Here is a 27,458-nt window from a genome sequence, read left to right on the forward strand (position 1 = left end):
TGTGTGATCAGAATGAGTGGATTAGGGGAGAACTCCTTGGACAGCATGACCAGTGATTCAAGAAAACGCAAGCCATTGCCCTGTGATACCCCGGGACCAGGGTAGAGAGTATTCATTTTTTTATTTTATTATGGGTTGTTTACAAATAGTGAATGGGTTTTTTCAGTATTTAAAACTGATTTGTTGGCATTTAGTGCCAAATTGTAGTTGGTGACATGCCTAACATTCTGATATTGGTGTACAGTATGTGAAACAGTCAAATAATATGATTGAAGGAAAGTTGTTGTATATAAAATTTTAGAGGCAGGATTTGTATTAATTAATTTTTAATTTGGAGGGGAATGCATACTTTTTTTTTAAAAAAAGGGCCCTAGAAAAGCATAAATATGTAATTTGGTATATATTGCTTAAATCAAAAAGTAATAGTGGTACAATGACATGTTTTTCTTCTCCCTTCAGTAGTTTGAGTTCTTATTCACCTTCTGTTCTTGTGTGCCTGTACCACTCAACATTTTCAAATGCAAGATGTCCCTTGCAATGCTGGGCGTTTTTGAGTAGTTATCCTATTCTGATGTCTTCCTGATAGAAGGTTTTTCCTCATAGATTTCATTGCATATATTTACCCCACTATATCTTACTGCCCTTCCTCTATTGATTTCCTTTTGATGTGAAATTTCAACAACATTGGTGTATATCCCTACTCAGCCACTAATTTCCCTAGTGGATTACTTTGAAAAGTGAGTGAGGGGTAATGGACTAGTAACGCAAACCTCTCCTTCCCCCCCCCCCCAGTGGCTGTTGGAAGATACTTGCCAAAGATTGACAAATGGAAAGAGGGAGGGAAGTTGGCATCATAGTTTGTTGTCCCTGCTCACTAGCAAGGTGGAGAGAAGCTGGAGCAAATTTGCACATTGATGGCAAACCATTAAATATGGCTTACTGTGACATAAAAGTCACAGCCAGAGTGATTTAAACTTAGAATGAGAAGTGTATACCTGAACATTTAGCAATTTGAGAATAAGTAAATGGTTTGAAAGAAGATCCCTATGATAATTAGGCTTAACTACTTTAAAATGTTGTCTCTTTTTTCTAGTCTGATCTGCAGTGGAGAGAAACGTCGACGTGAACAGGAAAGTAAATATATTGAAGAACTGGCTGAGCTGATATCTGCTAATCTGAGCGACATTGACAATTTCAATGTCAAGCCAGATAAATGTGCAATTTTAAAGGAAACTGTTAGACAGATACGACAGATAAAGGAGCAAGGCAAGTCCTGACTTCTTATATTACAAGGGAGAAATTATATCTAGCTTTTAAATAAGGCTTTAAAAATTGTTACATTTCCCTTCTGTATTAACTGCTTGAATGTTGACTGTGAGTTTACCTTAACAAAGTTTTCTGCAAATAGAATATAATTGGATCATAATGGGGGGAAATGAAGTAATGATTGACAAATTTTCCTAAACTGAATTCTAGTTCTACATTCATGATGTTGGGCAAGTCACTGTAGAATAAAAGGTCAGAATGGTACTGAGGATCCAAAATTGTTTTCACAATGAATTCAGAAGGGAGGTTTCAGGCTAACAGATCCCTTTCTTCAATTATTGAACTGGTTAGAAAGCACAGGAACCAAAGTTCTATCCTGCAAGGTTAGGCGCTTCCCATGTTCAAAGAAATGTCTATCCCCTGCTCAGTCACATTGCATTTGTTAGATGAGCAAGTAAAGAATACAGATGGGATGGTGGAGGGAACATGTGAATTGAAGGCATGATATTAATCTGGATGCTAGATTAATAGCTCCATATACCCCTTCTTCCAGCAACTCCTGCAGCCAAGCTGGTGCTTTCCTTTGGACCACATCAGTGAGTCGGGGGGGGGGGACGGGACGACAGGGGTTGCCATCTGGGCAGCCCAGGACCTCCATACATACTGTCTGTCCGTGATTTGACTTCACCCCTGGACACGCATCTCATTGTCTCAAGACAGATGCCAATAACAACACAAGGATTTGAGTGTTGCACAGGGTGTGTTTTTCCCATAGCAAGAAGAAATAGAAACATTCTGAGATGTAAATATTGTGAAAATAACAGCCATTAATTCTTCACTCGCTTTAGATTTTCATTGAAAATCTTAAAGAATGCTTGATATATATGACAGATGCTTACAAAAAGACTTACATGCAGTACAGGTTTCAAAATTTGCTCTGTGTTTTTTAAAAGGAAAAACAGCTTCCACTGATGATGATGTACAGAAGGCTGATGTATCTTCGACAGGTCAAGGGGTTATTGATAAGGATTCATTGGGACCTCTTCTGTTACAGGCAAGTCTATAGGCTATTACATTTTAGTGCTGCTAGATCAGAACAGTATATATTACAGGAACATTTTTTCCTCACTTGATAAATACCAATAGTCTTACATAGGCTTCAGAGGAAACAAAACAAACCTTTGCAATCAAATACTTCAGAGTTTCTTGCGAAGGTAATTGATACACATGTTTTAAACAACTTTAAACATTAAAGCAGCGATGAGAAACCTGTGGTACTCCGGAAGCTGCAGGGTTACAACTTACATCATCTTTGATCTTTGGTCATTTTGGCTGGGGCTGGTGGGAGTTAGTCCAACAACACCTGGGGGACCACAGGCTCCCCATCCTTTGGCTGCAGCATTCTGTCCAGTCAAGGCAGAGCATAGGGTCCGTGGACAGATCTGGAATATGAGAGGCACACACAGGCTTTCCGTGTATTTTTTATTAAATTTATTTAATAAATTTCTATAATGCCTTCCTTCTGAAGATCACAGAATGGTTTACAATATAACAACACAATAACAAACAGAAGCAATAACCACCTCACCCTCCACACAATTTAAAAGGCCATGGATTTATTTTTTATTATAATGGCTTGGTATGCTGTCTGCATGAGCAGAAGCCTAGAGGGATTGGTAGATAATCTCTTTTTTTGGGAAAATGATGCACTGTCTTCAACCAAAACAGCAACATTCATAGAATCATAGAGTTGGAAGGGACCCCAAGAGTCATCTAGTCCAATACCCTGCAATGCAAGCATCTCAACTAAAGCATTCATGACAGATGGCCATCCAACCTTTGCTTAATAATTTCCAATGAAGGAGAGTCTACAACAGGCATCCCCAAACTGCGGCCCTCCAGATGTTTTGGCCTACAACTCCAATGATCCCTAGCTTACAGGACCAGTGGTCGGGGAAGTTGGGAATTGTAGTCCAAAACATCTGGAGGGCCGAAGTTTGGAGGGCCGAAGTGGTCTACAACCTCCTGAGGGAGTCCATTCCACTGTTGAACATCGCTTACTGTCAAAAGTTCTACCTGATGTTTCGGAATCTCCTTTCTTGCAACTAAAACTGGATTCTTAGTCTAACAAATTGGGTGATCTCCAGATTGGATTACTGTCATATCGTCTGCATGGGATTGCCTTTGAAGACTGTTCAGAAACTTCAGTTGGTGCATAAACAGTGCTAGAATTTTTGGTGCAGATTGCAGTGGCAACGATATCTGAAGAAGTGTGCATGCACACGAAAGCTCATACCTATGACAAACTTAGTTGGTCTCTAAGGTGCTACTGGAAGGATTTTTTATTTTTGTTTTATTTCTGAAAAGACATGTTAGGACCTCCCCCCCCCCAAAAAAAGATTGCTTTCTGAGATTGGTGTGCCTTTATTTTATGTGTCTTTCACATATATAAAAGTCTGTATAGTTGGATAATTTGCTATGATTTTGTATTTAGGCATTAGATGGCTTCTTATTCGTAGTAAATCGGGATGGGAACATTGTATTTGTATCCGAAAATGTCACACAATATTTGCAATATAAACAAGAGGACCTGGTTAATACAAGTGTTTACAGTATTTTGCATGAAGAGGACCGGAAGGATTTTCTTAAAAATTTACCAAAATCTACAGGTAATAAGCTTGTTAATACTTGGGTTTGTTACTGTGTAGATATCCATTTTAAATAGGAAGATTGCTTTTAAGTCCTTAAGTGGTGAGGGGAGAGACTTCATCAGGCAAGGACTTCTTCCACCTGCCTTGCCCCACCCTCCAGCCCAGGGAGTCCTCATAAGGAAGCTGTGCCTGGAGGAAGAACTGTGAGGGGAGAGACTTCATCAGGCAAGGGCTTCTTCCATCTGCCTTGAACCACCCTCCAGTCTCTGCTTCTCAATTTGTATTGTATTATTTTATGCACTGTAGCTTGCCGTTGTTTTATTGATTGTAGTTTAGAAATTATTTATTGTAATTGTTAAGAGGGGATTTCTGTTTAATTTTTATATGCTGATATTTAATATTATTCTATACTAGTCTAATGATTGTTTAGTGTTACTTTATTTGATGTAGGTTGCTTATTTTAAAGTTATGTTTTATTATTACATTTTTGTATTGCATTAGATCTTTTTATATTTGAATTAGTTTCCACTATTTTTTAAAACATTAAGTTTTAATTTATTTACAGTATTGCATTTATATGCTGCTTTTCTGTCAAATTATTTTAAGTTTAATAGAAAAAACTAGTGTCATATAAAAATATATTTCAAAACAGTTTAATTTAATTTAATATAAGCTACTATTGCATTTACTGCTTTCATTAACAGAAATCTACTATTAAATTCTCATACTTTAAATGTAGCTGCTATATAGCTAGTACTATTGCTTTCTTTCTAGTGTTTGCTTCTTTGTTACTGATTTGTGACAAAGTAGAATGTCCATTCCAGTTCCCTCTTCAGTAGCACTTAAAAATACATTTCTGGCATAGGAGAGGCATCCATTGAGTTAGATATCTGATTTTAGTGACACTTCTTCCGAGCATGCTTAGGAATGCAGTCTTACCTAATACCTTGTGTAAAGTCTTATTCTGCCCAAACATAATATATTCTTTTAAATTTGTGTGTACACTAGTGAATGGAGTTTCTTGGACCAATGAAGCACCTAGACAGAAGAGCCATACATTTAATTGTCGCATGATGGTAAACACTGTACATGATCTTCTGGAAGATGTAGGGAACAACCAAGATACACATCAAAGATTTGAAACCATGCAATGTTTTGCTTTATCACAACCAAGAGCCATGCTGGAAGAAGGTGAAGGTAATGACATGCAACTGATGTGGCTGTTGATTTTTTTTGCCTCTTATATGTACAACTTTGGGACACAGGTGGCGCTGTGGGTTAAACCACAGAGCCTAGGGCTTGCTGATCAGAAGGTTGGCGGTTCAAATCCCTGCGACGGGGTGAGCTCCCGTTGCTCGGTCCCAGCTCCTGCCAACCTAGCAGATTGAAAGCACATCAAAGTGCAAGTAGATAAATAGGGACCGCTACAGCGGGAAGGTAAACAGCGTTTCCGTGTGCTGCTCTGGTTCTCCAGAAGCGGCTTTGTCATGCTGGCCACATGACCTGGAAGCTGTACGCTGGCTCCCTCGGCCAATAATGCGAGATGAGCGCGCAACCCCAGAGTCGGTCACGACTGGACCTAATGGTCAGGAGTCCTTTTACCTTTATGTACAACTTTATAATGTGATGAGCTGTGTTCAGTCAATGCCTTTTGTAAAATAACTTCGCAATACATAGATGTCAGTATTTGTATTTCTTAATAAAACCGAAAGCTTTTGTTTTCTTTAAATCTCAAGCTATCTATAAATGTAACATAAAATGTTTTGAATTGCAGATTTGCAGTCCTGTATGATATGTGTGGCACGCCGTATCTCGGCAGTAGAAAGGGTATTTTCAGCAAGTACAGAGAGCTTTGTTACTAGACATGACCTTTCAGGTAAGTAAGCTATATAAATAACTAATGAACTCTATTATCAATTTAAATTATCACAAGCATGTTTTGTGCAGTTATTTTACAATTGCTTGCCTGGAGTTTTTGTTTATTTTTAAAAAAATATATACTGTATTTAGAATTGGAACCCCCAAGGCAGCTAATATTTCAGTAGGTTTTACTTGTATTTTTCTTAATCACTCCTGCAGCTAGTTTGTTTATTTTAGCTACACTTGCTTTCTGCAAAATAAAGTTCTGGTTTGGATGATACTCATACATGTGTACGTGTACTGAGATTGCAGCTTCCCAGGACAAGGGCATGTGGGGCTGGGCATGTGGAGTTCTACACCCTGAATATCCATCCATGGATGTTATATTTGAATACATTACAGAGACATGTAATTGAAAGCCAGGTTATAAATAGGATTGTGTTGTAAAATCCAGTATGCAAAGAGTTAAATCCTGTTGTCAGTTCCCTTTCTCCCATATCTTGGGATTCAGCACATGATTTGGGATTTTACACAGTAACACCCAGTTCAAATATAACACCCACACATGGGTATTCACAGGAAAGGTGTGCCTGGTGAAGCAGGAAAAGTGTGCCTGGTGGTAATTGTAGGTCTGAACAATCTTATTCTCACCAGCCTAGGAAGAAGGTAAGGGAGAAAATAATCTGAAATGGGCTAAATCTGGAGCATATTGCTAAAACTGCCAATTGAATTTTCCATCTTAACCAGCAAAAGATCTTGAGTTGGCAACATAATGCTACTCTGGCTGAATTTTGTCTGCTATGATTTTTCCTAGTTGGTAATTATCATTATCAGCATTTGAGACAAAGAGTCTCAAAGCAACATAACAAGATCTAATAAAATAAGTAAAACAATTTAAAACCAGGCAATTCTAAAGCAATGAAAAGTAGAAAATACATAAAATGTTCACCCAGTAATATAGCTACAGTATGTGTTGTTTGTGGGAAAAGTTTTGGGTTTATTTATTATTTTTATTTAATCATTGGATTAATATACCACCCAATACCTGGAGGTCTCAAGGCAGTTCAGGTTGGTTATATACCATTGGTAATTATTTCCAGGAGTTATGTTGACTATTAATGATGATCCAGATTATCTGGGGAACAGTGTTTTTCGAATCTCCAGGTACTCCTTTAAATAGTCCATCCTTCTTACCTTGCGTAAAGAACTGACCACTCATATGTACATGGTCTTTCAGGTTCAGACCTTGACATATTCGGTTCTGTATGCAAGGCAAAAAGGTTGAATCGTGACTAGGATTCCAAGAATGGATTTGTGTGCATATCTGAAAGAACTGTCTTTGCAGCCTAGTCTGTCTTTCTTTTTACTTATTCATTCTTTCATATTAATGCCAAAGAATATTGCTAACCACGCTATGCTCATTTTATTGTTGTTAGCTTTTATGTTTTTCATATTTTATATCAAGTAAGCATTTTTCTGATTGACAGGTAAACTTGTTAACATAGATACAAATTCTCTAAGGTCCATGAGACCTGGCTTTGAAGATACAATTCGTCGTTGTATTCAGAGATTTTTATGTCAAAATGAAGGACAGCCCTGGTCAAACAAACGCCACTATCATGAAGGTAACACCACACATTTCTAAATGCTCATTTATTTAATTTGTACAAAGTTGTTTCATGCTTGCTTCTACATGTAGGACCAAATTAAAATCAACACAATGAATATATCTCTTAGGAAATGTCTTTACAGTAAAAAAATAAATTGTATACACCAGGCATCCCCAAACTTCGGCCCTCCAGATGTTTTGGCCTACAACTCCCATGATCCCTAGCTAACAGGACCAGTGGTCAGGGATGATGGGAATTGTAGTCCAAAACATCTGGAGGGTCGAAGTTTGGGGATGCCTGATATAAACCATTTGGTTATATTGGGCTCATTAATAATTATAACTAATTCGTTATACTACCGTATTTAGTGTAAGTAACACACTAAATTTGGGCGGTGCAGATTCATTCACCTATTTTTCTCACACTTATCTTAGTAAAACAAGTGAGAAAAAGTAGGTGAAGGCTTTGTATTGCAGAGCCTAGGTTTTCATTAAACATTATGGGAATTCCATTTTCATGCAATAAAATAAGTGAGAAAAAGTGTGAGAGAGAAATGATGAATGTATCTGAACAGCCCAAAATATTTCATGAAAATGGAATTCCCATACTCTTTAATGAAACACTAGGCTCTGCAATACAAAATATTGCCACTCAGCTAGTTGGGTGTTTATAACACATGAACATGGAGTTAGCATCAGGTTCATGGTTAGCTGTGGTTTCTTTTGCAGTGAGGAGAGTGAATTGCATCACTTTCCCAGCATACAGCCTTAAATTTAGCCCATATATATGGCTGATCAGCCCTGGAAATTCTGTTTGATTTTTGTGACGTATAAAAGTACCTGGGAGAAAGGTTTCACGTTTTCATTGCTTTGAGACAGGTGATTATCTAAAAACTCATACACCATTGAATTATTAAAGTCTCTGGAACTATTATGTTAAGGCAGCACACATGTGAATATACATTTTACTCATACTCAAACCAGTTTGATAATAGAATTCCACGAACCTTTGGATTGTCTAAAATGTATGTTTTATTTTTTAAGTGACCATTTTGTTAAAGTAGTTAATGATGTAGTGTCAATTTTATTTCTGTTTCTAGAATGTGAAATGTAAGCAGATTGCTTCAGTACTAATAGTTTCTACTCTTCCTAACAGCTTATATGCAGGGTCTTGCTGAAACTCCACTTTATCGGTTCTCCTTAGCTGATGGAACAATAGTGACAGCACAAACAAAAAGCAAATTGTTCCGGAACCCTGTTACCAATGACCGGCATGGGTTTATCTCCACCCACTTTCTTCAAAGGTGAAATCAATAATCTGTTTTAGCAGTTCCAAAATCATATGTGTCTAATGTGAACCAACATAATGAAAACATTATTTAGAGGGCAGTATAAAAGACAATTGCGGGACCCAGGTGGCGCTGTGGTTAAACCACTGAGCCTAGGGCTTGCTGATCAGAAGATCGGCGGTTCGAATCCCTGTGACGGGGTGAGCTCCCGTTGCTTGGTCCCAGCTCCTGCCAACCTAGCAGTTCGAAAGCACGTCAAAATGCAAGTAGATAAATAGGAACCGCTACAGCGGGAAGGTAAACGGCATTTCCATGTGCTGCTCTGGTTTGCCAGAAGCGGCTTTGTCATGCTGGCCACATGACCTGGAAGCTATACGGCGGCTCCCTCAGCCAATAATGCGAGATGAGCGTGCAACCCCAGAGTCGGTCACGACTGGACCTAATGGTCAGGGGTCCCTTTACCTTCATAAGAGACAATAGTTGGAGAATTTTAACCCATGAGCATCGTTAAATTTTATTTGGTCAGATATAACAGGGAGATAAATTTGCTGAATGTTAAGTTTTAGTTCATACAAGTTTCATACAAATTCCCACCACCATTTTTATCTATATTCGGACAAGGACAGCATGCACATCATCTCATGGTACATTGTGTTTATATTGAAACTTATGAATATACCTTTTATTGAGTTAGACCCCAAATCCAATATTATCTACTTGTCTGAGAAGTTGGGAAGGATCAAAGAAGCCAATTTCTCTCACAATAATGATTTTAAACATTACTAGGGTAAATCCTACTACAATAATATAATAATTTTATTATTTGTACCCTGTCCATGTGACTGGGTTGCCCCAGCTACTTTGGGCAACTTTCACACACTGAACCTGTGAAAAAGAGGTTTTTTCATTTTTATATCTTTTTGAGATAAAACAGTAAGCCTCATTATATAACAGAGCAACTGACCTCTGCCCACTGTATCACAATTTCTATAAAGTTCTCATTAAGAGTGGAATATTTTCTATTGTCAAGAAAATTAGTAGAATGTACAACTCGGAAATACAGTTTGTGCTCTTCCTGTGCCTTGTTCATGCTGATAAAAAGATTAATACAGTGGGCTAAGGAAGAATTTTTTATTTCATCATAAATTTCTATGAGCTTAATGAGAAGTGTATATGGCACTGCTCCTGTGTTCTGCTGCTGCAAGCCAGTATTGTACATTGATTCCTAGAAGAACATATAAGATTTTTTTTAACATTGACATTACTAATCCACTGTGTCAAGCTTGATTGTCAATGCTGTGTGTTTCAGAGAACAAAATGGATATCGACCAAATCCCAGCGCAATGGGACAGAACATCAGAACATCTGCAACTGCAAGTACAAATTCAGTCAGTGGTGTTATGAACATGTCATCTGGGCAAAATATACCTTTGCAGAACAGGAACTATGGTATGGGAGATCCTAACTTAATGGGGCAGATGAGTGGTGCTAGATATGGAGGTCCTGGAAACATGGGACCGGTGAACTCTGGACAAGGAATACAGTCTTCTCCTTATCAGAGTAACTATGGATTAAATATGAGCAGCCCACCACATGGGAGCCCAGGCTTGACTTCCAGTCAACAGAATTTAATGATATCCCCTAGGAATCGTGGGAGTCCAAAAGTGAATTCACACCAATTTTCGCCTGTAGCAGGTAATTATTTCTAGTATCTTTTTAAAGTGTGTTTAATTTTGTTTTTTGTTTTTTGTTTTTTTTTGTTTCAGCATCTGAGATCAGATACTATTTATTCAGTTGGCCAGAAATGGTGATGATTATCATTGTTTATAATCCACTCTTCAGCAGCTAATAGCATAAACATAAAAAACAATATAATACAATCAGACTTACTGTGCCATTTTCCATAGAATACTATGAAAAATATTGTTATGCAGAAACTATGGGAGGCAGTTTTAAAACTTTCCCTGTATATATTTTCCGCTGTAATGTTTCAAAGTATTTTCAATTAAATGATTTGTTAATATGTAATACCTCACTTAGTGTTTCTCCAATGCAAATTCTCTTTTTATATACAGGTGTGAACTCTCCAATGGGAACTGCCAGCAACACTAGCAACAACAATTTTTCAAGCAGCTCCCTTAGTGCTCTTCAAGCTATTAGTGAGGGAGTTGGAACTTCCCTTCTGTCTACTCTTTCTTCACCAGGTCCAAAACTAGACAATTCTCCAAATATGAATGTTTCTCAGCAAAGTAAAATGGGTAACCAGGATTCAAAGAGCCCCCCTGGCTTGTTTTGTGAGCAAAATCAAGTGGAGAGTTCTATGTGTCAGTCAAACAGCAGGGACTCCCTTAGTAACAAAGAGATCAAAGAAGAGGGCATTGAAGGCTCTGATCAGAGAGGACTACCTGAAAGCAAAGGGCATAAAAAACTTCTCCAGTTGCTAACTTGTTCCTCAGAGGACAGGGGACACCCTACACTGGCAAACTCCCCTTTGGACTCCAGTTGCAAAGAACCTTCTGCCAATGCCACAAGCCCTTCATCTGGAGTCTCGTCTTCTACATCTGGAGGAGTCTCTTCTTCATCAAACATGCAAGAGAAGCATAGGATTTTGCATAAATTGCTGCGGAATGGTAATTCTCCAGCAGAAGTGGCAAAAATCACAGCTGAAGCTACTGGTAAAGACACATACCATGACAGTGGTGCTGTTTCCTGTGGCGAAGGAACGGTCAAGCAAGAACAAATGAGTCCTAAAAAAAAGGAAAACCATGCCCTCCTTAGATACTTGCTTGACAAGGATGATGTAAAAGATCCTCTTTCAAAAGACATTAAACCTAAAATAGAAAGTTTGGACAGCAAGATGGGACAGTGCTGTAGTTCTGCCATAACTACTTCAAGTCAAGAAAAAGAGATGAAAATAAAAACAGAACCCGCTGAAGAGGTAGAGTATTCTAATGTTTAGCAAAATCCTTGGTAAAAGACTCAGTATATTTTGCATTCCAAATAAGCCACTGGAATGGAACCGTGCACTTTCTTTTTGAAAACCACAGCTAACCAACTATGTTGTATCAAAGTAATTTTTAAAACTGTGCTTTTTAAAATTATTTCACATTGTGCCAGTTTAATTTTCCATTGATTATAGATGATGCAGGTATTTCACTCAATACGTGAGAGAACATGGAATGCCTCTTTTAAGAAGGAACCTGCCACCCATGTATTTTAAGTATTTATCACCTTAAATAATTAATATAGCTGACTGAGGCTGCAATCCTTATCCTATGTACCTGGAAGTGAGCCTCATTGAATTAAATAGGATTTACTTCTGAGTAGATGTGGTTACAACTGCAGCCCAAGCCATTCTCTGGGTCAGCCTGTTGAAACTGATAGGCGTAAGAGAATCGTGACTGAAATAAATTATTTGATTTCAGTACATGTACTGCTACTAAACATGACTTAGTCGGTGACCACTTTTAATAATTAACATTAAAAAAAAATTACCTGCCACTACGTTAACTGAAGACATCTTTCCGGAGATTAAATAAATAAATAAATAGGTTAATCAATTAAACATTGTAGGCCTAGCCTTAAGTGATACCTTGGAAAATTCATCTACAATATTTTCTGAATATTCCATACTGAGACGATTACAAAATATGCAAATGAATTTTTTATATTTTTCTTTCTCTCTAAATCAGTAAAGTTATCTCTGATCAAATATTTACATGGCTTCTAGCTGGTTCTCTTAAGAATTTGTAATACGTTTCAAAGACATCATAGTTTTGAGTGCACACCAGCTTCTGATTTTTTCAGTAGAAATCTAAACAATTAAGTTTGTTCTTTGTTTTTAAATATTTTTTTTCTTTTCAGATGAGTGGAGATTTGGTGGATAATTTAGATGCAATTTTGGGTGATCTAACTAGCTCAGATTTTTGCAGTAATCCAATGTCTACAAATGGAAATAACATGGGGAATAAGCAACCATTGTGCCAAGGAAATACACCACTGGGTAAAGTTTATTTGACATATTATTCCACTTTACTTAACAGTCATTGTGTTGATTAAAGGCATTCAATCCATTCTTTCTGTTTGTTGTTAATTTCCCAGTTTAGCCTTTTTAAAATGGTTTTTATTGTTGTCTACTAGCAGTTCGAAAGCACGAAGTGCAAGTCCGGCAGGAAGGTAAACTGTGTTTCCGTGTGCTGCTCTGGTTCGCCAGAAGCGGCTTAGTCATGTTGGCCACATGACCCGGAAGCTGCACGCCAGCTCCCTCAGTCAGTAAAGCGAGATGAGCGCCGCAACCCCAGAGTTGTCCGCGACTGGACCTAATGGTCAGGGGTCTTACCAGTAGACTAGAATTTCCTTGTAGATACCCTCTGTAATGTCTGATATTGAGCTTTATAAACATTGAGACCTTACACAAGAAAACATTGGGTTTAAAGTTGCAAGCATAGATTTGATAGAAAGCAACTGTCAAACACTGGGGAGCCTGCAGATCAACAGGCCTGATACTACCACTTTCTGCTGTTCCTGGAGGCTGTTCATGCTTATTAAATTAAAAAACAGTGCAGTCCAGAGTGCACAATAAGATGAATCAATAGGTCAGAAAGTTCAGCTTTGATTAGTTAAATAATTTGAGAATGGTAAACTAAATCAGAAGTGGTATTAGGAGCATACAGCAAGGTACTACTTTATGATGAGGAATGGAATCATGGTTTTCCTTCATTAAAACTTCAAAACATGGGGTGATGGGTATTGGGAGAAGTGTTCTCTCTCTCTCTCTCTCTCTCTCTCTCTCTCTCTCTCTCTCTCTCTCTCTGTGTGTGTGTGTGTGTGTGTGAGAGAGAGAGAGAGAGAGAGAGAGAGAAAGAGAAAGAGAGAGAGAGAGAGAGATCTAGTATTTTCTGAACTTTCTATGAAAAATGTTTTTTTTTAAAAAAATCAGTATGCAATTCAAAAGTGTAGAGAACATCAGTATTTAAAATGTTGTTTAGTCAGATTTTTGTGTTATTACAGAGCTAGAATAAGTAACATAAACAGAAAAAATACTTAATAAAAGGGGAAACTGTTGTCTAACTTGTTTTCCATTTTGTTTAAAACTTTTGACCTTTCTCTAGGTGCATTAATTTTTTGTATTCATAAATATATATTATCAAATCTGTCTTGAAATTGCCAATTCTTTCTATCTATATAATGTGTTACTATGTTTTAAGTATTAGAGCTAATTTATCAGACTTCTGATTCCGCCCTTGTTCCTGCCTTTCTAGTTAGGGTTTGATTATTTTCTAAAAAATTTATAGAATTCTGTATATAGCTATAAGAGATTTGAAGTTAACAGAGACTGTACAGATCCAAAGAGATACACCATATTCTTTTAATAATTATAGTAGTTATAGGAAGTTAACAGTATAACTTCTCAGCCTGCGACATTATAGATCAAACAATTCAGATGAATAATTTCTGGAGCATTTCCCCCGTTTATTCTGTATTAGTCTCCGTCAATGACTCGTGTAGGACATACAATTTCTGTATTTCTGTGGTTTTTATTAAATTTGCATTAAATAACCTTATAGTGGATGCTAAACATCTGTCATGGTAGCTCAATGCCAGGTTTAAAGATGGTACAGTTACAGTTATATTTTAATTATTCAACAGGTATGAGAAGTCCCCAATCTATGCAGGCCACCCGTCCTCCTTTCAACAGAGCCTTGTCTTTAGACAGCCCCATATCAGTGGGATCAAGTCCGTCTGTGAGGAGTGTTAATACATTCTCCATACTACAGAAGCAAAACATGATGGGTGGGAGTCCAAGAATGATGGAAAATCAAGAAAATTTTGGAACTAATATGGGTTTGTTGATTTCCACATACTTTTTAAAAAAATCATGAACAATATCCCAAAGGTTTGCTGGAGTAAATTATTAACTATGAGAAAAATTGTTATAATTTTATTATACTAGCTTATTCTTAGACCTTTTGGCTCAATTCACATATCTCACCAAAAACACGTGTAGAGTTGGGTTTAGTTGTGATGTCTGAATTAACAAATCATGGTTTGTGAGGAGCTAGAAAATTTGCTTGTACCAAGTATGGTGATTGTGATGTCTGAATTGACAAATCATTGTTGTGGCTATTCCTTTACCTCCATTGCCACTGCACCTAGGAGTGCTGAGCAGATAGAAAATGGAAGCAGGCAAGCACCCCTAAATCATGGGTTTCCTGTACATTTGGAAGTTCAAGACTCTGTTTTGACGTGGTTAGAGTATCAGACTAAGGTCTCTGAGACCCAGGTTAAAATCTCTGCTCAGTCATGAAGCTGTCCGGGGAACCTTGGGGCAGTCTAGAGCTTCATGTTTTGGCTTTTAAACTTTGGTGAATGCAAACTACAGTACAGCAAACATGCTGTTTGAATTGAACCATTGTCACAAAAAATACACAATGATAACAACGCATCTATGTTGTTGTGCAATGCCACAACAACCTAGGTTGAACCTGACAACCTAGATTATATTTGAGGTGTTACAATGAATGGTGGCTGAAAAGCCCTGATGTATGCAGCCCTTTGGTTCCTGACTAAAAAACTGATTTGGAGTGGGTGGATATAAAAATGCCAACTGTAGCAAATTGTATTTTATTCTATATTTTTCTGTAGGGAAAGCAATATGTATTTAAATACGTTGATTTTCTAGGGGGACCTAACAGAAATATGCCTATGAATCAGCATTCGGCAAGTGACTGGAGCCTACAAAACTCAAAAGTGAGCAGGATGGAACCTATTAGTTCTGGTTCAATGCCAAGACCAGGGCCAGACTGCAACCCAGCCCTTGCCAGATCTTCAGTTGGTGGTCCCATGCCTGGTTTACCCATGAGGTCAAATAGTATGCCTGGCACCAGATCCATGCTCCAACAGCAGATGATCCATATGAGTGAGTTCTTACTATTCTTTTTTAATTGGACACCACAATAATGTGTGTCTTATGCACTGCACATAGGTAAGATAATAGAATCATAGAACTGTAGATTTGGAAGGGACCACAAGGGTCGTCTAGTCCAAACCTCTGCAATGCAGGAAGCTTTCACCCAACATGGGGCTCAAACCCACAACCCTGGGATTAAGAGTCTCCTGCTCTAATGACTGGCAATAAAGTTTGAAGCATTTAGACTTTGGGCTGTTCGCACAGTTATCTGTACCGTGTTCTGAGCAACTGGTGCTCCAGTGTGGGTTGCTGGATACTGGTAGACTTCAAGGAAGCAAAGCATTTAAATTCAGTGATCGTGGTAATAAATTTTGACCACTACCTCTCAGCTTAGGGTCGCCATATTTCAAGAAATCACCCAAACCACACAAATAGCGATCCTCAAACAGATACTTCCTGGTTCTGTTGAAAAAAACCCCCAGACTTTCACTGTTTGAATCCCGGACATATCTGGGAAAATCCGGACGTATGGCAATCCTGTCTCAGGTGCCTTGTTTGAGTTTGATGGGGGAGCATCCTGGAGCTGTCATGTCTGCAACAGTTCAAAGGTGTGGAAGGAACTACTATTAGTTGAACACACACAAACACCCTGTTAAGAAGCTCTCTCCCCTTTTACATACCCATTTGAATAAAAATCTTACATTCTGAAACTAATGCCATACATTTTTACTTAGGCTTCAAGTGAGAGTAAGGCTGATGATTTTGATATTAAAAATAGTTGTATAGTGGTTCTATTGAGATCTTTTATTGTGTTTTATAAGAGTGGTGCATTGTTTTTGTACACTGCCCTGTGTTGTTGGATTGCTGCTCTAAAAATTCGCCTCTTTTCTAAAAGTAAATTTAGTTTTGTTTCATTTTGTAGGGCCAAATGAAATTAACATTGGTATGGGGGGGAATCCTTATGCACATCAAGGGCCGTCTAACCATCCAAATGCATGGCCTGACAACATGCTTTCCATGGAGCAAGGACCTCGAGGTTCACAAAACAGGTACAATAAGGTTCAGAATGTAATATGCTATTTAACTGACAATCTATTCTTCATCTACAAATGGTATCAGAACATTCTGATCATTCAGGAAAAACACTCATCTAAATACAAAATTAGTTAAGTCCATTGATTTCAATGGCTCTACTGTGAATACGACTTCCTCTTTCTGAACTAGAATGCTGGACTAGACAGATCATTTGTTTGTTTGTGATTCATCAAAGAAAATGCTTACATACAGTATTTGTAATTTGTTTACCATCTTTGTCTTTGACATTCTATTGGAGATTTGTTGGATAGTAATGGATCTATCAAAGGTGATAAAAGTTTTGACATGGAGGGTCCTCCTTTCAGTTTCCTGATCCACTTGTGAAATGACACTGGGCATATCTTATTTTTGCACTTATGTACACTGGAAAAATATGATTCTTATCTGGAGACTTCAATTTATGTATGCTATGAGATTTTATCTACTGTACTCTTTGACCAGTATTCTTAATTGTTGCTACATCTTGGTTTCCATAGGCAACTAGTTAGGAATTCTTTGGATGATCTTCTGTATGCTGCTCCAAATGTTGATGGCCAAAGTGATGAAAGGGCTCTCCTAGATCAATTGCATACATTGCTGAGTAACACAGATGTCACAAGCCTTGAAGAAATTGATAGGGCCTTAGGAATTCCTGATCTTGTAAATCAAGTAAGTTACCAGTCCAGTGCTCTTGAAGTGCAGATTTTTCAGTTTGCTGTATGCTCTTTAAATGTATTGGGGGTTTTTTTTGGGGGGGGGGCATAAAAACCCTAGTACATTTCTTCCTCAGTGCTTTGTACATTCTTCTCTTGGGTGAGAAGAACTTATTTTATATATTATAGCAGGCATCCCCAAACTTCGGCCCTCCAGATGTTTTAGACTACAATTCCCATCTTCCTCGACTACTGGTCCTGTTAGCTAGGGATCATGGGAGTTGTAGGCCAAAACATCTGGAGGGCCGCAGTTTGGGGATGCCTGTATTATAGGCTCCAGAACTTGCTACTCACCTCAAGCTGAACATAGCCCACCTTCTCTGTATTGTGGCCTGCCAAGTATTCTTGCAGTCCTAAAACGGCCGCAAAAACAGAAGATTTATCCAACTGCTGGTGACCTGCATTACTTGCTGGATTACAAATTTTGCAGACTTGATATGATTATAAACATGATATTGCAGTGCCCCTTTAAAAAATCAGTGAGAAAATGTTTGCCTGTAACATATCAAGAACAGCCTTCTGATCCAAAGATAGTTTATTTTCCTTTTAATTTGTGACAATACTACATTGTAATTAATGTGTGTAGGCATCTTCTTCAGAAAGGTAGTTGTAGAATAGTTGTTGAATATCATAGTGATGAAATCTTAATAGACCTGACTCAGACCTTGCTCATAGGAGATGGGTTTTGTCAATGTAATTTTGAATTTGGCAATTTTCATTTGATTATTGGATAATCCTGTGTGTATCCCTAAACTGTTAAATACTGAAATAGGCTCCCATTACTGTTGTACCATGTGCTTACTGGTGTGTCTCCTGAACATTTACTGTGTTTTTTACACTGCCGGCTACACACACACACACACACACACACACACACACACACACACACACACAAACAAACAAAACTCAGATTTTCAAATGTAAAATTCCCCTGTATAAAACATTCTTAATATCCTATTGCAGAGTGTGAAATATTGGCAAGTTCTATATTCTTTTTAAGGGGCAAGCTTTGGAACCCAAGCAAGAATCATTTCATGGCCAAGAATCTACTGTAATGATTGACCAGAAGCCTCCAGTATATGGTCAGCCATACCAGGGCCAGGGAGCTGCCCTGCCAGGGGGTTTTAATAGCATGCAAGGCCAACAGGCAGCCTTTAACTCTGTGATGAATCAGATGAATCAGCAGGGCAGTTTTCCAATGCAAAGTATGCATCCCCGAGCAAATGTCATGAGGCCCAGAACCAACACACCAAAGCAACTTCGGATGCAGCTCCAACAGAGACTTCAAGGGCAGCAGGTATACTATAATTTTTCAGTTCCCTTCTGAAGAGGGAAACTTTTTGTCTGTGCTAAGGGCAGGAAAATGAAATATATCACTTACCCATTAACACATTTATTATTTATTTTACCCTGTCCTGATATTCTGTACACACAGAGAGACAGAGGCTTAGTGTACATGTCAAGACATTGCCCAAACTATGACTTAACTGGTACTATGCAACCATGAGGGCTCCTAAAATGGAGCCACGGCTTTGGCTACAGCTCATGGTTAGCATGGAGGCCAAACCTTGGCTAATGATAATGTGGGGGGGGGAATGGGAGGAAAGGTGCTGAGAGCTCCCCAAGATTCCATGTTTGCATGGTTCTGAAAGGCCATAATTTGGCTTGCCATGACATGTGAACCAGGCCTGCAATTCCTCATCATTGTACTCTTTATTTTCAGTTTGGTAATATCCTTTCTGAGATTAAATACTGCTGGAGGATTTGGTTGATGAAAACAGTGGCATGGTTGTTTTCTGAATTGCACTATTAAGTATCAGCATGAAAGTCAATGATGAGCTTTGTATATTTAAGGCCCTTGTTGGCATCCTTCTGCCTTGAGAGACAATGGAGGAGTGCGCCTTTGGGGGTGAAGTCAAACGTTGTGTTTTCAGCACACTTAATAAGCCAGACTGAGTGAAGTAGCTTCTTTTTAATTATTACTCTTGCCTAGGTTTGTAGTGTAGCATAGGTTTTATAGAAACCTGTTTGATGTATTTTGACATGGTTCTGTTACACACTGTTGCTTTCTGTTTATTAAGTTTTTGAATCAGACTCGTCAAACACTTGATATAAAAATGGAGAACCCCAACCCTGGTAGTGCATCAGTGATGAGACCTGTTATGCCCCCACAAATGGGATCACAAGTAAGTATTACTAATCAGATTATACAGTAACCTCCCACTTCCTGCTGTTATTTTACCTCTCCCCAGTTCTGCTTTCTATTACTTCTCTCTTCCTCCTCCTTCATACATCTTTTAAAACACTAAACACACACACACACATGTTTATCTAATGGATCAAAGTCCACTAGAACATAACCATAAACCAAAAGACGATTCTACATTAATCATGTCCTCATTAGAAATACATCAGTTGGGGCATATTACTGGTGAGGAAACACTATATAATAATATCCTAAATAATGTCAATATTTTTGATTAGGAATTACAATGCTCTGTCTTTCCATTGTTGCAATTCCTGTTCAGATGGGTGAGGCATTGGATCTCAACTGCAATAGTAGAAAAGTATTCCAGAACCAATCTGGGGATTGAAACTGGTGAGCAATGCTAGTCTGGAAAGTGTGGATTCAGTTACTTGTATCTAATGTAGCTTTAAGTAACTGTCCTGTCAGTACAAATATTTATCATGCCTACGCAATGGGACTTTCCTCTTGTGCACCCCCTTAATATTTTCTGCTGGTTTCCCCAACCATTTGGAGCAGATTTGGGAAGGACACATTCAGGGGCGGGGGAGAGAAGGTCTCATTGTGCAATCATAAATTTTTGCATTGACAGAAAAGTTGCTTGGTGCCACATTGGATATAAGCCACAGTGCCTGCTGAATGTTCAAGCTACACAAAGTGGGACCTGCAACAAAATGTTTCAGTGTGGAGTGCTGCTGTTTGGGGTTTTAGCCACCCAGCTATTATCTGTTCCAGGATGCTCCATTCCCTTCCATGCCACCTCCGTCTTCCTGTTTTCCATTCCACCACCTTCACCACTCTAGTAGTTATCAAGCCAGCATTCTGTTTGCTAGGTCGTTTTTGGTTCCCCCCTTTTACCTTTTCTTTTTAACTTAGACAAACTTTGGGGATTCCCCAAGCTGCTGATATCTTGTGCATGGATATCCACATAAGGGTAGACCCAAAGAGAATTAGCTTGCTATTGGTATATAGGCTGTAGACCAGATGTGGGAAAACTTTGACCCTGCAAATGTTGCTGCAAGCAAGGCCGATGGGGCAACATCTGGAGGGCCGAAGGTGGTTCCCCACAGTTACTGTACACGGTGCTACTTATTACTGCAGAACAAATGTGCATTTTCTTACTGTTCCATTCTACTATTTCATTAATGGGAGAAAAATAGACTCTCTTGTGCTTTTTTAATATAAATGCCAGTGCTGCTCATGGACATAAAACTCTTAAGATGTGTTGTTGTTGTTTTCTTGTCAACTTAATAATTCTTGCTTTGTATTCTTTGGTGTGCTTTTTGTCAATCCTCTTTGGGTGCTAGCAGCAAGGCTTCCTTAATGCTCAGATGGTGGCGCAGCGAAACAGGGAGATAATAAGTCACCACATCCGACAGCAAAGGATGGCCATGATGATACAGCAGCAACAGCAGCAGTCTCAAGCCTTCAGTCCTCCCCCAAATGTGACCACCTCAGGAAGCATGGATGGTGGTGTTGCAGGCCCTCCGATGGCTCCAGTCCCATCCCAGCAATTTTCATACCCAGCCAATTATGGTACTTACTTCATTTGTCTCTTACTTTCTTCTATTTCCTGTGGCTGCTGTTGGGCTTAGTAATTTACAAAAAACTTACTTAAAGCTAGAAATATTTCTATAGAAGAGTATAAGCAGAATATTTTGGAATGAGGGAGAAAGGGTTGTTTTTTTTAAGGGATTTGACATATTCTGCAACCAAATGATCTAAAATAGAACTGCCACAGTGCAGAAATGTTGTAAAATTCATGAAGTTTGTACAGCCATTTCACTGCTCATTGGTTCTCAATTTTGATTTGAATTATGGCTTAGTCATTACTTAATTCTGCAAGAAAACATTTTTGTTCAGTCTGACAACAAAAAGCAAGCATTTGATCTTTTTTTATTCTGCTTTGCTATATCTGAAATTACAACAACAAACAATGAAAGATTAGTAAGTTACAGTACCTTGTAACCATGTTTAGGGACCAAGTGAAACTGAGAAAAGCAAACTTGCATGATGGGGGAGCATAAGATGCTACTTTATACCGAGTCACACCATTGGTCCAAGTAGCTCATTAATGTTTACACTGTCTAACAGTGGCTCTCCATGAGGTCAGGTGGGGTTCTCTCACAACTCTACCTCATAGCTGCCAAGTCTCCCATATTCCCCGGGAAACTCCCGTTTTTCCAGCCCGGATTTAAAAACAACAACCCGTAAATGCGTAGAAGCGACTTCCAGTGCTGCTCTGGCCAGTTCCAAAATGGCCGCAGCGCAACTTCCAGTGCCGATCCCGGATTTTTCAATCTGGGAGTTGGCACCTATGCTCTACCTGGAGATGCCAGCAATTGAACCTAGGACCTTCTTCATGCAAAGCCGATGCTCTACTACAGAGCTATGGCCCCTTCAAGGAGAGGGAGTCTTGAGGGAATGCAAGCTGGCAACAACACCTTAGGGTGGAAATTTAACATTCTCTTGGGAATCAAAGTGCAGTTCTCCTGAGCACCATTGCCTCTCCATGAGAATTATTCCCTTCTGGCCTTTCGCTTGTACTATGCTCCAAAGGTATCTTTCTTCAGGGCTGTTTGATTGAATCAGGTAAGAGAAATTGTGCAACCACAAGAGTGAAATTCTGTAAATTTTAGAGGACACATGTCCCTTCAGCAAAAAATAGCTAAGTTTCATAACCACCAAACTGTTATCTTATTTATTTTGTAAGGAATGACCCAGCAACCAGACCCTGCCTTTAGCAGGGTATCAAGCCCAACCAATTCCATGATGGCTCAAAGAATTGGACCCTCACAAAATCCCATGATGCAGCATCCTCAGGCTGCACCAATGTATCCAACTCCTGAAATGAAGGGCTGGCCATCAGGAAATATGGCCAGGAGCAGGTGAGAGTCAAATATCTCAACTAGTGTTTTCAAAGGGGAGCCTGTGGCCGTGGACAACTGCTTTTAGCAGACTGAATTGTGTGATTTCTAAAAAAACATGGCAGTCTAGACAGTCTTCACTCTTGCACCCAGATTCTTTTAAAAAAAAACCTAAAATCATTTGCTTCATAGAATATTTCAAAATATTTGTTTAAATTTCTTAAAATTTGCAGATTTCACAAATATATGGCGCCTATTTTTGTTTCAACCTTAAACAAGCTGATCAACACACAATGTGTTGTTAAAAAAAATTAAAGGAACATGAAAGTGTCCAAACGTATATGTTGAACTATTTGTTCCAGATTGGTTATGTGCAGGGGTAAAAACTCAATGAGGGAGGCTTAGATTAACATCATTTCCCGACAATGGATGAAGAGATCCAAGGATGGGAATGATTTACACTGATCCATCATTTTTGCATTTCCTTTCTTTTTTGTTTAAAGTAAAGGATTTATTCATTTGTTGATCATAGGCTCATTCAGTAGTTTATAGCACTAGTCAATCTCTAGAGCAGGCACCCCCAAACTTTGGCCCTCCAGATGTTTTGGACTACAATTCCCATCATTCCTGACCACTGGTCCTGTTAGCTAGGGATCATGGGAGTTGTAGGCCAAAACATCTGGAGGGCCAAAGTTTGGGGGTGCCTGCTCTAGAGCCACAGGTTGGTGTGAGCTCCTTACAAATAACCACATCTGATCTTGAAGACACTGTGGTGAGACAACTGTCTCCACAACTGATTGTGGAAGGGATTATGAGGTTTAATAGTTGTAATGCCAATGACGTAACATGCCAGTGGCTGAAGGAATCTGTGAAGTGAGAACATTAATTTTTTTCTTGTGTCCTCTAGTTCTTTTCCACAGCAACAGTTCAGCCATTCAGGGAACCCTGCGACTTACAATATGATGCACATGAACAGCAATGGTGGTCACATGGGACAAATGAATATTAATACTATGTCAGGAATGCCCATGGGTCCAGACCAGGTAAGATGGCTGTAACTGTTGGTTCTCCACATGCAGCTCTTTAGATCTCCATATGCATATCAGCCCCTAAAATTGCCAGTGCCAGTGCCAAGCAAACATTAACAGAAACTTCTCAACATTTTCCTGGCTCTCCCAAACCCCTATTTCTCCAGTGGGTTCTCTCTGTGGTTTTACATAAAATGGCAAGGCTACTGTGGAACAGCTATTGCCTGTGAACATCCCAGGTTCATTGCTGAAATAGATTTACTCAAGGAATCCACAAGGCTCTGCAATCCTAGCCTTAGAGTAACTTAAGCTCAACACTAGGCCATTTCTGCCCAACATCTCCCCCCCCCATAAAACAAATCTATATTTTAAAAAGCATTTTCAGTACCAGTGCAGTACTTATTTATACTTCTTTCCTTAACCTTCAGAAATGCCAGCAAAAAGTTTGCTTGATTACAAAGTTTGTCTCTCTTACACTGTTGTTTGTTCACCGGTGTGCTGTGTTTTCCCCCCTGCAGAAATACTGCTGACATCTCCAGCTATGATCTCCTAACAAGCTGATGCCATAGATGATGGTGAACTAAGTATTACCAGAAAAAAGTGCACGTGAACTTCATGGCAACACGTAGCCTTATGGAAATACCACTTCTTTTTACCGTGAAGATGTCCTAAGTGACTTCATGAGTTATGGACCTTTGGGTGGTGAGGGATAGGAGGAGGACTAGAAGCAAAGTATCACTGTATAATGTACAGAAAGAAAAGAGAAAGGGTGATTATTATTATTTTGGCACTCTGCCTTTAGCAACATGTGTTTGGCAGTGCCATTTGAGTAAATGTGTTGGATAGGCACAGTGTGTACCAGTTCTATTTACTGTAGCTATCCAAAGCCCTTTAACTACAGGCAGACCAAAGTGCCTGGGAAATACTTGGTAAGAGTCTTGAGTTCTCTAGTAAGAGCCTCTGATAGAATGTAGTTTCTGGCCTTGATTTAAAAACAAAACAATGCTCTGAACATTCATGCTGCTGTTCAATCTCACTCCCAGGTGTTGGAACTCTGACGTGCAAGTGGCAATGCAAATGAGCTGTTGCAGCCTCTGAATCACGCTCTTTGGCGCCAAAGGGGTATGCAGAGATTAAATATGTATAATCATGATAAAAGATTTCCATATTGATGTGCAGTTTTGTGCACTTTATAAAATGCTGTATGTAGTGGGTTACTGCAATACCTATAATAATGAATCAATGGATATTAAAGTAGGCGAGTTCTTGCCCCCTTTCAAGCCCAGTTTGAATTACTGTTACATAATATCTCCAATATGGGCATTTGAGCAATAATCATACATCTTTTTTGCCATTAAATGTCATAAAACTCAAGGCAAGGCATTGCAGTTTGGAGAGATATTCTCTTTGTGAATACATTTTGTAAATATGATCTTAAGATGTTGTACTATATATATATATGACTTTTGTAGGCCACTAACTCATTTTTGCAGAGTTCGTGAAGCTAAATATTTAACAAATATAATTTCTGTAAACTCGAGTTTAGTCCAACTTGTCCAGATAGGATTTTTTTTTTAATTTAAATGGTTTTGGAGTTGGGTAACTATGGCCTTTATCTTATTTTCATTGGTCTCTGACAGTTTATTTAGAACGTCATTTATTGGTTTTTTAAAAGAACATTTGTTCATATTTTAGCAGTCTTTTAATATTTTCTCTACACCTTATGTGTGCACTTTGTTACTTTTTTCTTATAGATGGCAATTTGATGACAAAAAGGCTCTTTTTAGCTGTCAAATCAGTTTGTGGAATTTTTAATATAACCTGTCTTTTAAATTAAAGAGCCTCTGCTCTAGGACATTTGGTTAACTTTTAAGGAAGCCTCAGTGGTGTTTTTTGTGTTAAGTGTCTATCAGAAAGCACACCTGATGATACATCTGATTAATTAGCACAAATGATTTTGGTTATCACGTTTTATTGCTCTGCTGGTAACAAATATATTTATTTTCTAAGCAATTTATAATAGCTGGAGGTCAGAGACACCATAATTGTCTCGGTGTCAAATAATGCAGATACATACTGATTCCTCCCAGTTTTAAACAAGTTGTAGTGATTCAGAACAGGATATTTCTAAGAAAGGTAGACTAAAATGAAGTGGTGTGTGTGTTTTTCTATTCCCATTGCACATTCAATATAGTTCCTCTTGAATATGTGAACTGGTGATTTTGATAAGTGAAAATGATAAATGAAATTTGAGCTCCACTTTGCAGAAGCATGTAATTCTGTGAGATTTTGTCCTAAGGCAAGCAGTCTGTGATTACCCCCAAAACTGCTAGTATGCTAAGTACAGGTATAAATATTGCCAGTTCCGTGTAGTCCACCAACTATTTATTTAACTTCACTAAAGTTAATTTGTACTTAGAACACATTTGGCCTCTGGAATTGTGTTCTGATTTGCACATAGTGTGCCTCACATGTTACAAGTGCTTCCTCGTCCTTTAGGGGTTTTTAAAAAAGCATTTTCCCCCATTTATATATTGTTTTAAAATAGCTTTGAGTTGTTGTTTGAAGTATACGTCCTTCCAAACCTCCACATATGGATGTGTAATTTGCTCAGACATTAAAGTCAGCAGGGGAGTATTTTGTACACATGCGCACCTTTGTGCACATCAGATCTTTTGGTTTTGTAGGTCTACCATTAAAGTGAGACAAAATATTTTCCACTTCTCAGAAGCCTCATTCTGATACTACCAATAACAACCTCATAGTAAAAAGACCCACAAGCCTATAAAATGGGAGTAGATGATCTTTTAACTTTTATAGGCGAATATGATAATCATGATAGCTCTGATTACTTTGGCGAAGTGTGACCTCTCTTTTTATAAACTACTCATTGCCCTTCTTTTTTTGATTGATTCTGTTTGTGTTTTTGAAATGTGGTGGTACCTGCTGTTCATTGGTTAATCTGTTATTTAGAATGTTACTCCTTTCCCCGGTTGCTTTTATTTTATTTTATTTTGCTGAATCCAAAGATATTAGTTCAAACTTGATAAAAGTATTCACACCATTTTGAATTTGCATTGTTGGGAGCGTTCTTAACAGTGCTGATTCAAACGATACCTGGAATCAGAAGTGCATGATTAAAAACTCTCATTCTGTTGCAATGCACTCTCTAGTACCAAGAGTGATTATATGGGGTGGGGGCTTGTATGATAAGTACAGTAAACATGGCTGAATAGGGCAATAAGCTTAGTTTGGTATTGGTGCCTTCTGACCTAATTGTCTTTGTAGTGAATCCATTCTTCCCATCTTTGTATGGATTATCCAACCAGTTTGTGCGTTGAGATAAATACATAATTTCAGTCTACATTATTTTTCCTGTAATTCAGCCTTCCCCAACCTGGTATAATCCAGATGTTTTAGACTAACAACTCCCATCAGCTCCGGGCTGGGGAAGGCTGCCTTAATAAATGAGGAGCATTTTTCAACAGAAACAAACTATTTGAATGTTGCACAGGTCAGCACATCAAATTTAGTAGCAGACTGTCATGTGACAGCAATGCAGCAATTATGAAACCATTCAACTGAGAGCAATATTTCTTAATATCTCAGGAGAAAGGCATGCAGTATTGAGAATTGACTCCAAAGTTAGTTTACATTAAATATTGCTTGTAATAATTGATCTTTACATAAGAAAAAAGCTGTGCTGGCATTAAATAAAAGGGTAGGTCATATGGTCTTGTTTTTCTGTGTTTTTGTTTTGTTTGGATGTTAATAATGTAAATAAAGGTTTCTATTTGAAACTTGAGTTTTTGTGGTTTAATAACCTTCTTGGTAATCAAAGAGAGAAAAGTTATGCATTAACACAATTCCAGTTACCAAAACTCATGTTCAAGTTGTCTGTGCTCGTAGATGTTTTAAGATGTCCTCTTTTCCAAGACAGAATCAA

The 27,458-nt window shown here is 38.4% G+C and overlaps 1 protein-coding gene across 2 annotated transcripts; it reads left to right on the forward strand.

Moving 5' to 3' along the window:
• Window positions 1–27,312, forward strand: NCOA3 (nuclear receptor coactivator 3). 2 transcript variants are annotated; one of them, XM_060277290.2, is made up of 21 exons: window positions 1–101; window positions 1,094–1,266; window positions 2,220–2,320; window positions 3,761–3,935; window positions 4,926–5,114; window positions 5,692–5,793; window positions 7,265–7,402; window positions 8,543–8,690; window positions 9,985–10,370; window positions 10,751–11,613; window positions 12,540–12,678; window positions 14,325–14,519; window positions 15,358–15,594; window positions 16,508–16,634; window positions 17,157–17,328; window positions 18,373–18,669; window positions 19,454–19,558; window positions 20,925–21,153; window positions 22,331–22,505; window positions 23,392–23,527; window positions 24,031–25,937. In XM_060277290.2, the coding sequence occupies exons 1-21, from the start codon at window positions 13–15 to the stop codon at window positions 24,040–24,042; spliced, it is 4,188 nt and encodes a 1,395-aa protein (XP_060133273.2). In that variant the 5' UTR covers window positions 1–12; the 3' UTR covers window positions 24,043–25,937. The 2 variants fall into 2 exon arrangements, with proteins under 2 accessions (XP_060133273.2, XP_060133274.2); XM_060277291.2 differs by lacking the exons at window positions 1–101; window positions 1,094–1,266 and having other exon boundaries at window positions 2,123–2,320; window positions 20,928–21,153; window positions 24,031–27,312.
• Window positions 27,313–27,458: the final 146 nt, after the last annotated feature.

Source organism: Zootoca vivipara, chromosome 7 (assembly GCF_965207765.1).
Source record: "Zootoca vivipara chromosome 7, rZooViv2.hap1.1, whole genome shotgun sequence".
Classification (NCBI taxonomy): domain Eukaryota; kingdom Metazoa; phylum Chordata; class Lepidosauria; order Squamata; family Lacertidae; genus Zootoca; species Zootoca vivipara.